The 14593-nt window shown below is 41.8% G+C and overlaps 1 protein-coding gene and 1 long non-coding RNA gene across 4 annotated transcripts; both read left to right on the top strand.

Moving 5' to 3' along the window:
• Positions 1–11: 11 nt before the first annotated feature.
• Positions 12–7562, top strand: LOC130207419 (uncharacterized). 2 transcript variants are annotated; one of them, XR_008834283.1, is made up of 4 exons: positions 12–237; positions 1311–1360; positions 1947–2132; positions 3009–7562. It is a non-coding gene; the product is annotated as an uncharacterized LOC130207419 (long non-coding RNA). The 2 variants fall into 2 exon arrangements; XR_008834282.1 differs by having other exon boundaries at positions 1311–2132.
• Positions 7563–11810: 4248 nt separating this feature from the next.
• Positions 11811–14552, top strand: si:dkey-103j14.5 (isoaspartyl peptidase/L-asparaginase). Of its 2 annotated transcripts, XM_056436022.1 has the most exons (6): positions 11811–11861; positions 12435–12577; positions 12998–13161; positions 13447–13565; positions 13853–13963; positions 14138–14552. In XM_056436022.1, exons 2-6 carry the CDS (start codon positions 12488–12490, stop codon positions 14344–14346), a joined length of 693 nt encoding a protein of 230 aa, XP_056291997.1. In that variant the 5' UTR covers positions 11811–11861; positions 12435–12487; the 3' UTR covers positions 14347–14552. The 2 variants fall into 2 exon arrangements, with proteins under 2 accessions (XP_056291997.1, XP_056291998.1); XM_056436023.1 differs by lacking the exons at positions 11811–11861; positions 12435–12577 and adding an exon at positions 12263–12387.
• The last annotated feature ends 41 nt before the right edge of the window (positions 14553–14593 follow it).

Genomic DNA, 14593 nt, shown 5'->3' with positions numbered 1-14593 from the left:
GGTGGCGGTAATGCACCAATTATATGGATGCCAACCGCCGTTAAAAAAGAAGAAGAAGAAGAGAGAAGCCCCGCTCCCTTTTACGCGCACGGCCCTAACGTGTGTGTGCGGAGCGAGCAAAGATTTCACGGTCGTTGCGGCAAGGACAGCTTCTCATTGTCTGATGAAACAAACGTGAATCTTCGGGCGTAGCTCCGCGAGCAAGTAGCTAACCGGAGCTGGTTAGCTGGATGCTAGGTGAGTAATGCGTTGTTTAGATTCTCCTGCCTGTTGTTCCAAAGTCCTGGGACTCTGTCTCTCCCCGTCGCCTCATCCAGCCTGTCGTTTGCTCGCTTCAATTATTGTTTAATGTCCGTGAGTTGAACCCGTTATCTATCTTTTGTGAAGTCTCGACGTTCATTGCCTGCTTCGCCGGCTAGCCTCGGAGCTAACTCGTCATGTCGGGGCCCAGAGAGCCGAGAGGCGTTAAAAATCGCCAACATTCCGCGTATTTCACAAAAGCTACGGGGGAGGTCGAGAATTAAAATGTGAAATGTTTTTAAAGTTTGTAAAAGTTTTTCGGACAATTATCACGGGGAAACAGCTCTTTACAGAGAAACCCACCCTCCGATGGAATTGACTCCCGCGTCCACAGACCGCCCGGGCCGGGGCGCGAACCCTCGTCAGTGAAGGATCCGCGTTACATGCGAGCGCGCTACCGCTAGACCATCATCTCTGGGCAATTTCTATGGCATTTTTGGTTCATTTATCATTATGAAACGCGTTATGTGACCAAGCCGCCGGTTTGAATCAAGCAATTGACATATCTCTAAATCAAAGATATTAATAATAAATTAAAAGAGTTGACGGGAAAATAATACTTATAATAAATAAAGAATAACCCAGATGGTCATAATAATAATACTGGGAATTTATAGCGCTTTTCTAGACACGCAAATGTCGTTGTTAGCGCGCTAGTAGCAGGCTAACTACCCACACAGTGCAAACCTGCATCAGTTTTCAATGCATTCAGGAAACTCAAATCAGGCTGAGGGAGCAGCAGCTGGACCAGCAGGCCTTCACATGAGCTCGTACTCGTGGCATTGTGTTCATGACCATGCATTAGCAATGAAACTGAAGGACGGTTTGGGGAATCTGACCTCATGTCAGCACTTTTGGATTGTGTAAATTACGTGATGTTGAATCCAAAAAAACAAGGCTGTTCCATAAAACCTGAACCTATTGCCTAAATATTATAAATTGCTATCAAAATAAATATGTATACTACTTGTACTCAAGGTCGACATTAATTCATTTTGAAACGCATTCAGGAAACTCAAATCAGGTTGAGGGAGCAGCAGCTGGACCATCAGAGCTTCAGGTGAGGTGTTACATTGATTCTGTGTTGACATTGTTAATATCGCCTACCTGTTTAATGTGAATTATTATTATAATAATGTTAAAACATGCATGTGCAGGCTAGGCTACGTTTCCTTTGCTCTTTAGGGAACAGTCTGGCCACAGTGACCGTCAGCAACTTCAGCATAAGAAGTTACTGTTTCAGGCAAAGTGGTGGAGTCGGTATCCATGGCTGCATTATTATATAGCACTCTTTGTTTTGAGTAGGATATACAATATATACTGTGACTGTCTTTTGGCATTTTAGCAGAACTTTTCTTATTTGGTGCAGAATACGGTTTTGTATTTAAACTAAGGTTTGATAACAGTAATTTAGTTTAAATCAGTTTAAAGAGACTGAGACTGTACTTCAAGCAACATCAACGGTTTTCACTTGTTTTTTTTGATTGAGAAAGTACTGGTATTTTTCCAAATATGATGTGACTCGGTAGTTTAATTATTTGTTGTGTCAGTCCTTGAAGTTCAGGCAGGTTGTGCCTTTAAAGCCCCCTGGCTTGCATTTGCATTACATTGATCTGGAAAACGATAACTCATAAAAACACCTTTAGTGGCCTTGCAGTGGATGAACAGCCAGCAGCAACACGGCATCGTTCTTTTGTTGCTATTCTTTGGCGTGCTGGTGGCAGTAATAACTTGTGGAACTATGTGTGATGAAGAGGAGGAGTTGCAAGCTGTTGGATCTTCCACAAGGCAGCCTGGAGGAGAGGCTGTAGAGGGACAACGCTCTACTCCAGGTAACCAAGAACAACTGTTGTCTTCTAACCACTTCTCCTCCCTAATGTTCATTCATGAGGTTGCCAACCATGTAGTAGACGGACGCCTTCTGGACGCCATGGGGGAAGCAAGAGCTTTCATTAAGAAATGATGCTGTGGTGATGGAAAATACTAAATAATTAAATATAACTATTGTGTGTTATTTTATGCAACTATACTAGTCCGCATGTAGCATATTCCAATCTGTTAAAAATGTTCTCCTGAGAGCAACCTGCGTAACATCCGGTTGTTGTTTTTATCACGGAGGATGGCAAACAAATTTTTTAATGCTACTTAAAAAAGTAAAAAGGCAGCGCCGTCTATTTCTTCTGCTCGTATTCTCTGCCGACCTCACTAAACTTTAGCGCCGCGCTCTCGTCTTTTAAAATGATGATTCCATGCGAATGCAACATAAACACTGCCTCGCTGCTAGCATGGCACGCTGTCTTCACTTGGAAGATTGCAGAGTGTAACTGGACGCTCAGCTCTGTGACCTCGATGTAATGATCATACGGGGCAAGGTCAGAGGAGGTTCAAGATGTTTAGACTATACAGCGTAGTTTTTGTTTGCAGTTTCTTTTGGATAATTGTTTACAAAAGTTCCTTTCTCAAATCTCTCGCTCTCTCCGGAGACATCTTCTTGTTAGAATATATATATATATATACACACACACACACACGTATAATTAAAGAAGTCATTAATGCAGCTGAGAACACTATTTAGATCAGACTTAGAAACTGGATCACCATCTTTTTTCTCACTTGTCATCTTGGGGTTCTAGATCTCAAAGGATAAAACGAGTCATGTGTTATTGTACCAGATGTTCACGTGTTAATAATAAGTTCACTATTGACAGAAATGCTGGAGAAGCCAGCGAGCCAAGAGAGCCAGCAGACGTGTGGCGAGCGGGGGCTGGCGGAGGCCTCCAGGATCACTGGGAAGCTGGCGGTTGAATAACGGCCAGAAAAACCTCCTTCTTTTTGTTATTTCCTTCTAAAATGTTTGTGACTAGTTCATATACACTGGGGTGGTAACACGCAGGCCGTCTACTATAATGAAGCACACCATTCACTAGGAAGCAGATGGCAGAAAAATGTGTTGACACTGTCTATAGTGCATTATTAACATACTCGGTATGTGTTTTAATCTGCGTACATGCATTATGATGTGTATGATATTCCTTTATTTGTCCCACACTGGGGACATTTCAAAAATCACAGCAGCGGTGCACATCAGAGCATCAATGAAAATAAATATAAAACAAAATACTAATACTAAATATGCAGGGGGAAAATAAAGTAAAGTGCTGAGTAAAGTAAAGTGCCGAGTTTGCCAGGATCGCCAGCGATCTACTGCAGTGTGTTGTGCAGCCTGACAGCAGCAGGAAGGAAGGACTTGTGCCACCTCTCCCTCAGACACCGGGGAGGAATCAGCCGGTGGCTGAAGGAGCTGTGCAGAGCTGAGAGTGTCATGCATGGGGTGGGAGGCGTGGTTCATCAGAGACGAGAGCTTTGCCATCATCCTCCCGTCCCCCACCACCTCCACAGTATCCAGAGGACACCCAGCACGCTGCTGGCCTTCTTTAGCAGCTTGTTCAGCCTCTTCCTGTCAGCCGCTGCCATGCTGCTGCTGCTGCTCCAGAAGACCACTCCATTAAAAAAAAGCCTCTATTTTTAGCATCTTGGGCTCAAATATCCCTCTGGACACAGGTTCAAGTCTCATCCACACATCAATGATGAATAGATCAAGAAAAGTGTATCCCACTATGCTGCTTACTGATTGTAACTATATTGTAGTGGCAGACATATTATATAAGCACTTGACTTATTTAGGGCCTTATTTAACCTATTATGTTACAGCGTTCTTACCTGTGAACATTTTATTTGCAATTACTTCAATTAAATAATAATAGTGTTTCACTATAATGGATCACATATTAATGAGACATGTAGACATTAATCCATGAAATATATTTATTAACCACGACATGGACAGTTAATATTCAACACAGAGCGCATAGTGCACGGTCACACAAACACAAATATCTAAAACCAATATAACTAATTTAATAAAAATGAGAAAAGTTATATACATTCACATATACATACATACATTTTTTCTATTGAGAATACATCCACTGCCCTCCTAATAAAAATAAATATGGTTGAAATTCAGTTTCTACTCACTAATGCTGAAGTCTCGTCCACCACTTTGTCTGTTTGATGGTTACCTGGATCTGTCTGAGGCCCGCGGTTCATACTGGGATTCACGTCTGGTTTTACAGCTCAATCTGCAGGAGGGCATGGAGCAAACTGAAACAGCTTGAGTGGTGCTACTGAGGATGACTGGGCAGTGGGCTTTGAGGAGGTGGATTGGTCTTGGTCCTGTGCTGGTCCCAGTCCAGAGGAACTTGACGGCTGCAGGCCAAACCTCTCCGTCTCTACTAGAGAAATGAAAAGCTGGACACTGGATGTGTCCCAACACCTGTTCCGAGACTACCTCGAGCTGGGCCATTAATGCAGGATCAGAGACAGCTGAAGTGAACACCAGGCTGCTTCAAGTCCACCAGGCTGCTTCAAGTCTGTGGTGGAAATAAGTGTCCTTTACCTTGTGAGAAATCAAAAGTAGTTTAAGCATGGTTGACCCATAACACTTTATTATAGTAACAAGTTTACAAGTCATCAACCAAGCACTAAATACAAACAAGTCATGAAAACATTCAGCTGAATGGAGCAGAATCCCTGAGCCTTCTCTCAAGACCGTCAGAAATAACTGCTGCCTCCTCAGTGCAAGACTGCAACCTTTATAGATCTCAGAGACAATCCACATTCCCAAAGTCTGTCTGTTTCCTATCAGAGGAAGTGAAGACCCCTGAAGGCTCTGTTTATTCTGCACCCCCACAACCAAGTGACCATTTGAGTGACCTTTCCGGTTTGGTCATTACCTCAAGTCATCGGTTTGTGACCTTTTCACATGACCCCACACAGGATTAGATTACCCCCCATAAACATTTGGGAGAGAGAACTGTTAACACATTTTCTCCCCCGACAAAGTCCACCAGGCTGCTTCAAGTCCACCTTGCCACCCGGTCATCTCCTGATCTTATAGCAGCTCTGAGGAAACGTATGTTGCAGTGACCCACAGTGGCTGGTGGAAGTAATTACCCTCCTGCTGGGGTGTGCCTCTGATGGGGATCATATTTTGACAATACACAGAAACGACTGTTAGTAAAGGACATATCTTTACTTCACCTGCTTTTATCAGCCAAATCCAATGAAACTGACGGTTTCTCACATCATTATATAAAGAATATACTTCATACAGATGTGTTTATGTTGTATGTCTCTGCAGTACATGGGGGACCGTGTCCATGGTGCAGGAGGTGCTATTGTAGTTTCTCCATCGGGACAGTGGGCAGCCACCTTTACCACAGTGCGGATGGCTTGGGCAGCAGTGGATCATGATGGTCTGTGGTATGGATTAGAGCAGACATGGGCAAACTATGGCCCGCGGGCCACATCCGGCCCGTTAGGCTTTGTAATCCGGCCCGCCGAACTTGTCCAAATCGCGACTTTGTTTACTTCCGGTGTGCGTTGGCGCGGAAAGTACTCGTCACACAAAACCCTTCACCATGATTTGTCAATCCGTTTGTCTGTCAACATTTTGCGGAAAAACCCCCCCAATGAACACTCAGTAAATCACAAGGGACCCGCCCACCACACAGGTGAAGCTCATTTAGAAACAGCTGCAGTGTTTTTGGCGAGCAGCGCGGAACCTGGAGGGGCTACAGAGCCACGAGGAGGAACACGCAGCCAGAAGAGGTCCACTTGGACCGGGTAAGAGTCTTTACTACACGTTACGTGTCACGGTGTCCGTAACTTGTGCGCGGTGCTGACTAGTCTTGTATTTTACAGAGAGGATTCACCAGCGCCTACAGCGCAGCCTGCCCGGCCAGCAGAGAGGTCTCGTGACACGATGACATGATGTTATTATAGTGAAGCCATATTGTAAATAGTCAATAGTTGTGTTCTGTTTTCTATTTCACAACATGTATATAATGTAGTTTTTATTTATTTATGTACAATACATATTTATAAAAAAAATAAAATAATGGTCATTTTTTATTTGCACACACCCCATGAAACTATCTGCAATATGAAGTCATTTGTCAGTCCCATCTTTATCATTTTGGTTTATGTGTGACAGACCACATCATTTTTACAAAAAAAACGTCAATACAAAATGTGGTTTTCCTCATTTATTCAATTCAGTTTATTTGTAGAGCCCAATTTCACAAATTACAAATTTGTCTCGGAGTGCTTTACAATCTGTGCATATAGACATCCCTGACCTTTGACCTCACATCGGATCAGGAACAACAGAGGAGGATCCCTCTCCAGGATGGACAGCTGCAATTACATGTATCTAGCATTGTATTCAGATATTTCACTGCTTTTGAGAACCTATGACCTTTGGTAAACCAATTTCAAACACCAAAACAGTTCGTCCACATGAGTAAAGGTGTGTTTTCAGAAGAGATATGAATAATTTTTAAAAATCGAACTACAATTGTCAGCTTTAGGGTCATATTTTCTCGAGTAAAGCGCTGTCAGTCTGTTTGTGACGGGTTCATACACATGCTGACCAGATGACGCCACACATCGCCCTGACTTTAAAGACCCCTTTCTAGTTTCTGCTGCAGGCCGGATATTTAATACAGTATCTCTCAGGACAATCCGTCCATTATTTTGCGGGGTTTAAAACAATTAGAAATTATTGAGCTTGAGTATTTCGTTGGGTAATTCAATTCAATTCAATTCAGTTTATTTGTATAGCCCAATTTCACAAATTACAAATTTGTCTCGGAGTGCTTTACAATCTGTACACATAGACATCCCTGCCCCAAAACCTCACATCGGACCAGGAAAAACTCCCAAATAACCCTTCAGGGGAAAAAAAAAGGGAAGAAACCTTCAGGAGAGCAACAGAGGAGGATCCCTCTCCATGGACAGATGCAATAATAATAATTTGTTTTGAATGTTGAAAGTGATTCCATTGATCTCTTTCCAGTAAATGTTGATTACTTTAACTTTGCACCTTAAATTGAAATGTATAAAAAACAGACGCAATCTCCAGGTTTAATAAATTACATTGCGTGTCCAAATGCTCCTGGCCCGGCCCCTCTGTCAGATTTCAGAACCGAATGTGGCCCGCAGGTCAAAAAGTTTGCCCACCCCTGGATTAGAGCCAAATGAAAGGCTAAAATAGCAGTTATCCAAATTTCAGCAGTTTTATTCCTCAAATATTCCATCATAGAGGAAATGGTATTTCTTGTTGGTACGTCTCAAGAGCTGTGATTGAGCAGTTAGTCCATTTAACATGAAATGTTAATCAGCTCAGATTTGTAAAAGCAAAAACATACATCCTGCTCCTATTTTATGAATAATTTGTTGGTATTCAATAAAATGAGCTTTTGAAATTGATTGATTGAAGTACTGTATGTCTGTGAAACATATGTGACTTCTTTCTTTTCACCAGATGTCGATTCATCACTGGTTGGTCGGTTTGTAGTGTTTTTCAAGCACCTCTGCTATAAATGTACTATTCAGAGGTTGTCAACATAACAATAGCCTCAATCATGCAGTTCCTTAATTTTGAGTATTTTGTTATTTGTATTTGATAAGGCCGATAACAACAAACAACATAATGAGTGGATCGAGTGCACCGAGCCTTCTATATCTCCGATAAATTATATTATTATTACCTTTATATTATTAATGTAGGGCTGCACGGTGGTGTAGTGGCTATCACTGTCGCCTCACAGCAAGAGGGCTTTGGGTTCAATTCCCGGTCGGTGCGGTCCTTCTGTGTGGAGTTCTCCCCGTGGCAGCGTGGGTTGCCTCCGGGTTCTCAGTCCAAAGACATGCAGTCAGTTTAATTGATCTCTAAATTGCCCATAGGTGTGAATGTGTGTCTATATGTGCCCTGGATGGACTGGCGACCTGTCGATCTTATTTGACATTTGTTGAAATGATTGTGGTTGCGAAACCGTCCAAAATAACAATACACATATGAATATGAGGTGTACTTTTAGCAGTTCATGAACATGACTAACCGATATGCATAAGCGTTCATCAGTAACGTTATTTACGTAACACCGGGACGCTCCATTGATAGTTTGCTGTTCTTTCACTGCGTGTGTGTGTAATACCCAATATATTACATCGGCGATTTTTTGCAGGGCCATAAAAAATGTATTGAAAGGTCATTTAGCTGAAGAATCCCCGGGTGCCGCGCGGATTTTACTTTGAAAGGCTTTACCGGAAATGCCACCGAGACTTGGCGTTAGTATATCAGGATCAATACCCGACGAAAGCTGAAAGGTTTCTCCCCCGAGAAGAAGCGAGAATGTAAGAACAGTCCAAGTGCTTTATGAACTGTCCCCGTTGTAGAGTTAACCAGCTGCAGACAGAGAATGCACATTATTACATTAACTTTGTTCAAAGTTTTTTTGCCACAGTTGACAGGTGTTTCTATACTGGTCTGTGGCAGTGGTTCTCCTCTGCTCTGGCTGTGGGACGCACTATCACCCCTGAATGACAAGCTGAGACCTAAATCAAGCAACATTTTCAACTTCTCAAATGTATTTAATAAAAAAGATGGTGCAGTTTGAACCTGAGATAGTTCAGAATATCACAACAAAACTAGTTAGTAATATTATCTTTTACAGTTAATTATAAACCAACAAGTGAATCTTAAGGACCCAAGGTAATAGCCTACAACTGTAATGGCTTTTGGGCCGTCACCCGTAGATTTTCCCTTTGACATGCAGTGCTATTTACTATGTTGACAAAACAAGTGGTAACTGTGGCTTCAGAAGAAATGTGATTTAGCTTGCAGCCCACGTCATCAATCATACCAGTGATACACATTCTTCATACGTCGTTGATACATAGTTTCCAGGGGAATCCTCAACCATAGCAAAGCCAATGAATTGAAAATGTAAATAATTTAAACATAGGTGACGAAGTGCCTTGCAAAACAAAATATGATTTAAAAATAATACAAGAAAAGCATTACAACGGGATAAAATAACACAATAATATCAAAGTAATAGAATAATCCCAGTTCAAAGTAGAGAACATGACTCAACCAAAGACTAGGTCTTCAACTGTGACTTAAAACACCCAACAGAGCTCTGAGCCGGAGGGGACCGTTCCCCAGCCCGGGACCCAGGACGTCCAATGCACAGCCTCCACGTGTTAGATGGATGCAGCACATCACTTCTACGTGATGCAGCAAGACTATTTAAAAGCCTTGCAGGCGAGGAGGAGGATCTTGAATTTAATCAGAAAGGGGATGATGTGAGATCAGTGAGTAGACTTGCTGTAGCGTTATAAACTACTAACCGCTTGTCCATGTCCAGCTACTGGAAAAATACCAGTGGGTCTCAGATGAAAGTAGCAGGACTGAGTTACTGCCTTGACCTCTTTATCAAATGTCAGCTGGTCGTCAAAATATTTTGTATTAGTAGCCAATCCAACGAGGTGTTGAGGAAGACAGGAGAGACCAGGTCAGGTCTGGAGCGAAAAACCAGAACTTTGGTTTTACTGTGAAGAAAATGTTGAGACATCCCGTTACTAATCTCGGCCAGATGCTGGTAGAGAGCAGCTACATTTTAGAGCTCACCGGGCCAAGCGGATAAGTACTGTTGTGTGTAAACAATACTAACTTGATGGGACTAAAGTTAGCACTTAGAAGCTTAGCTCATGACTTGTTGTCCAGCAATTTGAGTGATACTCTCAAAAGGCTGTAGCGTAGGATCAAATTTACTCAGTATTTTAAGTTTACTAACTCAACAAAAAGGGCCCAGCTGGCAAGCCTGTTCCTTCACTACAAAAAACAAAACACAACCCGGAATACAGTTCATTCAGTGTCTTTCAAGTTTTATATAGTTCTTCGGGTCAAAAGAAACGGACAATGTCCTTTAACGGAAAACCCGACTCAAAAGGAGTCTGGAGATAACTGAAATGATCTCTTATCACGTTCATTAAATAACATATAATTTCCAAAAAAACAATGACATAAGTGTGTGGGGCAGTGGGATGTGTGAAATGGCAGGAGGGTGGAAATGTCCTGTAGAGTCCAGTTCAGAAGATGGGGAAGTTGTGTGTGTGTGTGTGTGTGGGATTGTTGGGGGAAACAGAGAGGTCGGGCCTGGAGAGGAGGGTGTACAGGACTTATCTGTAGGGCATTTCTGTAGGGAAGGAGATTCTCGGGCATCCGAGCAGGGTCCGGTCTGGAGGGGCTCCTGACAGCTACTGGGATTATCTGCTTCCCACGTCTTGCTTTTCCGGTTTCACCCACTCTCGCTCCTCGCTCTGGTCACCATGCTGGTTTTCCCCAAATGTTTGTTGGTTCCCCCTCCCTTTCCTGCTCACAGGTGTGTTAATTTATAAACGTTTAGGCTCCACACACTTTTCCTGTGGGGGGAGGAAAAAGGCTGTCCTCTGCTACAAGGCACAGACACGCTTCTTTAGATACCAGGAAACCAATATCCTCTGGTATTTGTTTTGTGAGACTCCATGAACAACTCTGTATTTTTCTTGCATGAATTTAAAGATGTCAGCCGTTATAGTCGTGCACGGCGGGGCGTGGGCAATACCACACGACCTGGCCGAGGCTTCTGTTGATGGAGTAAATGTTGCGGCGTGTGAAGGGTTTTCAGTTCTGCAACGAGCAGGAAGTGCACTGGACGCCGTTGAGGCAGCTGTGAGGGCTCTGGAAGATAACCCCGCGTTATGTGCAGGTATGCTGTGAGAATTATTTTCTTCCATATGTATAAACTACATAGACAAAAGTACACATCTAAAATCAACCTTTCACTAATTACATTTGAAGAACAGTGTTATACACGCAGTTGCCTGTTTATTGTATTTATTGCAAGACTGTTGTAGTAGGCTGCATTAGAATTTAAAAAAAGTTGTATTATTTCCTCCGGGTTGAAATGCATTTTAAGTGTGTAGATTGACTGCAGACAACCCATGTAAGCCCTTTTCCTTTATCTTGGAACACCTCAAACTTGCTTGCCCAGTGATGAAACCTGTGACGGGTACTCTTCATATATTGCTTGAAAAAAGCTGCCGATAAACAAACTAATACATTTCTCATAGACCGTCATATTTTATATTTGGACTTATTGTACTTTTTTGCAGGCCTGTATTTCTCAATTCATCACAAATATTCGCTTTCTGTTTCTTCTATCAGAGTTTTCATTTTGAGTTCAGGTGCATCGTCTCCTCATTCTGCCTTAGCACTTTTATTTATCTATCAATTTGACCAATATTTAAAATAAAAAATTTATCTTTTTCATGTGTAGGATACCAAAGAGAATCTGAAACACATTGTTGTACTGTGTCCTACCTCCAGTAAGGGTATCTGGATGTTGGGTGGTACCCACTCTTATAACTTGTATGTAACTGAATGTCTCCATCTGCTGGTGGTGTTGCCAACATTCACCCAGACTCAGAGGGATTGTGGTCAGTGGAGACGAGTTTGCCAGCTGATTGTGGAGCTCAGCCTCATAATCTGTCTTTAATCCCAAATGGAGTCTGCACAAACCTAATCTACATTTTGGATTATGTCCAGGCGTCTGGCCCTCACACGGACGCCAGCAAACTTGAACTACATTAACTTTTCCCAATTCAAGGTAGATTTCTGTAAAAAATAACTATATGCTTTACTTTACCATGACTATTAACATTCGCAATAATTATTAGCACAGTGATGCAAATCTTGGTTTGTTTATATCTTTTTCTGTTTGTGGAAAAAGAAAAACAAACATCTTCCAACAAGCTTCACATAGATGTGTGTATGTTCATGTTGTATACAATCAAGCAACAATTTCGGACCTGAGAAGATTTTGAATTATGCAGAAACACCAATGGACATGTTTGGATGCATTGTGCACCAACTAAACCTGTTCAAGTACATACAAACCGAATATCAATGACGGATCTGTCTTGAGCACGATGCTCTATTGTACCGCTTTGTCAGCACCGTGTGGACCTGTGAGGGTGTCGCAGGCTACACAGCAGGAGGGCCGTCATATCTCCTGCCTGTCTTTCTCACGTCTCCGTCTGCTGTTAGATTGTATTTAATATAGTTCCTCATCATTGATGAATGCCCTCCAGTTTACATGGCCGCTCACGATCAGCTGTGCAGGTTCTGAGAAGGTAAGCATCATGTTTTTGTTCTGATCTTATTGTGATTGTGATCGTAGGACACGGATCAGTGCTAAATGTTGACGGAGAAATAGAGCTGGACACCATTATCATGGATGGAAGGACTCTTGCCTGCGGTGCGGTGTCTTCAGTGAAGAAGATTGCCAATCCTGTGTCACTGGCACGGGCCGTGATGGAAAAGGTATCTTCTTAAATACTTAGATTGTGTCTTTTTTTTAAAGAAACAGTAAGACACTGACGGTTAGAACAACACTGATTTAATTAGTGATTTGGACAATTAAAAAAAAAATTCTAATGACCAAGTGCTTTTTTTGTGCAATAACCAAAACCATTGAAGTGTTATAATTGCCCATCCATGATATGTCTTAAATGGCTCTTACTTATGGTACTTTTGTAGTTCGACTTTTTTGAAGAAATGTTACTTTCTGTATTCTTGTTGTTCTTAGTTTGTACTCTAGGTTGAATGCACTCATTGTAAGTCGCTTTGGATAAAAGCGTCTGCTAAATGACATGCAATATGTAACATGCAATGTAATATGTATGGAAATCCATTTTCTGTTTGAGCTTTCTCTGACATGTGTGCCGTCATTAAAACCTTCAGACGGTCCACGTCCTGCTGACAAGCAAAGGGGCAAACCTGTTTGCAGAGAGCATCGGCATGGCCACAGTTCCCAGTGACACACTGGTGAGTGAGAATGAGTGGAAGGCGTGGAGGAAAAACAAGACTTATGCTACTGGAGTAACGGAGGATTTTAACTGTCAGTGGTAAGTATTTGCCGTGTTTGACTTAATTTGGACTCTTTCTCGTCTGGACATATATTTCCTCATGAATCTCGACACGTTAAAACCGCGGCAGATGTTTTTTTCTTCTTAAATTGGCTTCACTCATTCTGAAACCTCATCTGTGCTGTGGCACAACAGAGAATAATGTTTTCAGTAAATAAACACCCAGTGAATGGCTCTGTTTTGCTGTAAGGGAGTGAGAGGAAATGTGCGCTACGTTTAAAAGGGAAATGTGTCTTCCTCTCTCATCTGTTCTTGTCATTCTAGGGCCCATGACACTGTTGGGGCAGTTGCTGTGGACTCTTCTGGCAATGTTGCATGTGCAACATCAACTGGAGGGATGCGAAATAAAATGGTTGGCAGAGTAGGAGATTCTCCCATCGTTGGTATGACTTCATTTACTTGCACTGTCTGAAGTAGCACTGTTAACCTGTTGGCTTTAATTAAAACTAGATAATATGAAATTAGAAGTCATCATTATCATTATGAAGTCAGATTTGATCACATACGTTTTTTACAAGCTACACTTTCACAGCAATTTTATTTATTTGTTCTCAACTTGGTTTCATGAGTAATTGTATTATTAAGTGTTGTCTTATACCATGTGGGGAAGCCAATGTGTGAAATTGAAAAGTAAAACAAGTTTTTTTAAATGTTCTCCCTTGTAAATAAGGTGCTGGAGGATACGCAGACAACCTTATTGGAGCAGTGTCTTGTACGGGTCATGGAGAGTCTATTCTTAAAGTCACATTGGCCCGACGCATTCTTCCACATATTGAGCGAGGTGAAGTTTCACACTTTAAAACTAATGAGACAATTCACATATATCAGAAGCCATGAAGTGAATAAGAATCAGATAGTGTGACTTTTTTGTTTTTATGTAGGATCACAAATGTTATCTATTTATTTTCTAGGTTTTTATTTGATATTATGACTTTTTTTTTCTTCGCCTCCACAGGTAAATCCCTAGCAGATGCTTCTCAGCTGTCTCTGCAGTACATGGGGGACCGTGTCCATGGTGCAGGAGGTGCTATTGTAGTTTCTCCATCGGGACAGTGGGCAGCCACCTTTACCACAGTGCGGATGGCTTGGGCAGCAGTGGATCATGATGGTCTGTGGTATGGATTAGAGCCAAATGAAAGGCTAAAAGAGCAGTTATCCAAATAACCATTTCAGCAGTTTTATTCCTCAAATATTCCATCATAGAGGAAATGGTATTTCTTATTGGTACGTCTCAAGAGCTGTGATTGAGCAGTTAGTCCATTTAACATGAAATGTTAATCAGCTCAGATTTGTAAAAGCAAAAACATACATCCTGCTCCTATTTTATGAATAATTTGTTGGTATTCAATAAAATGAGCTTTTAAAATTGATTGATTGAAGTACTGTATGTCTGTGAACCATATGTGACTTC

This window comes from Pseudoliparis swirei, chromosome 17 (assembly GCF_029220125.1).
Source record: "Pseudoliparis swirei isolate HS2019 ecotype Mariana Trench chromosome 17, NWPU_hadal_v1, whole genome shotgun sequence".
Taxonomy (NCBI): Eukaryota; Metazoa; Chordata; class Actinopteri; order Perciformes; family Liparidae; genus Pseudoliparis; species Pseudoliparis swirei.
The sequence above is the reverse complement of the archived record's forward strand: the minus strand, read 5'-3'. Positions and strand labels throughout refer to the sequence as shown.

Bases quoted from the DNA above. Each gene is read 5' to 3' on its own strand.
- si:dkey-103j14.5 (XM_056436022.1), top strand. From the start codon at position 12,488: ATGGATGGAAGGACTCTTGCCTGCGGTGCGGTGTCTTCAGTGAAGAAG. The intron at 13,162-13,446 runs GTAAGTATTTGC...TTGTCATTCTAG, and splicing joins GAGGATTTTAACTGTCAGTG to GGCCCATGACACTGTTGGGG. The intron at 13,964-14,137 runs GTGAAGTTTCAC...TCGCCTCCACAG, and splicing joins TCTTCCACATATTGAGCGAG to GTAAATCCCTAGCAGATGCT.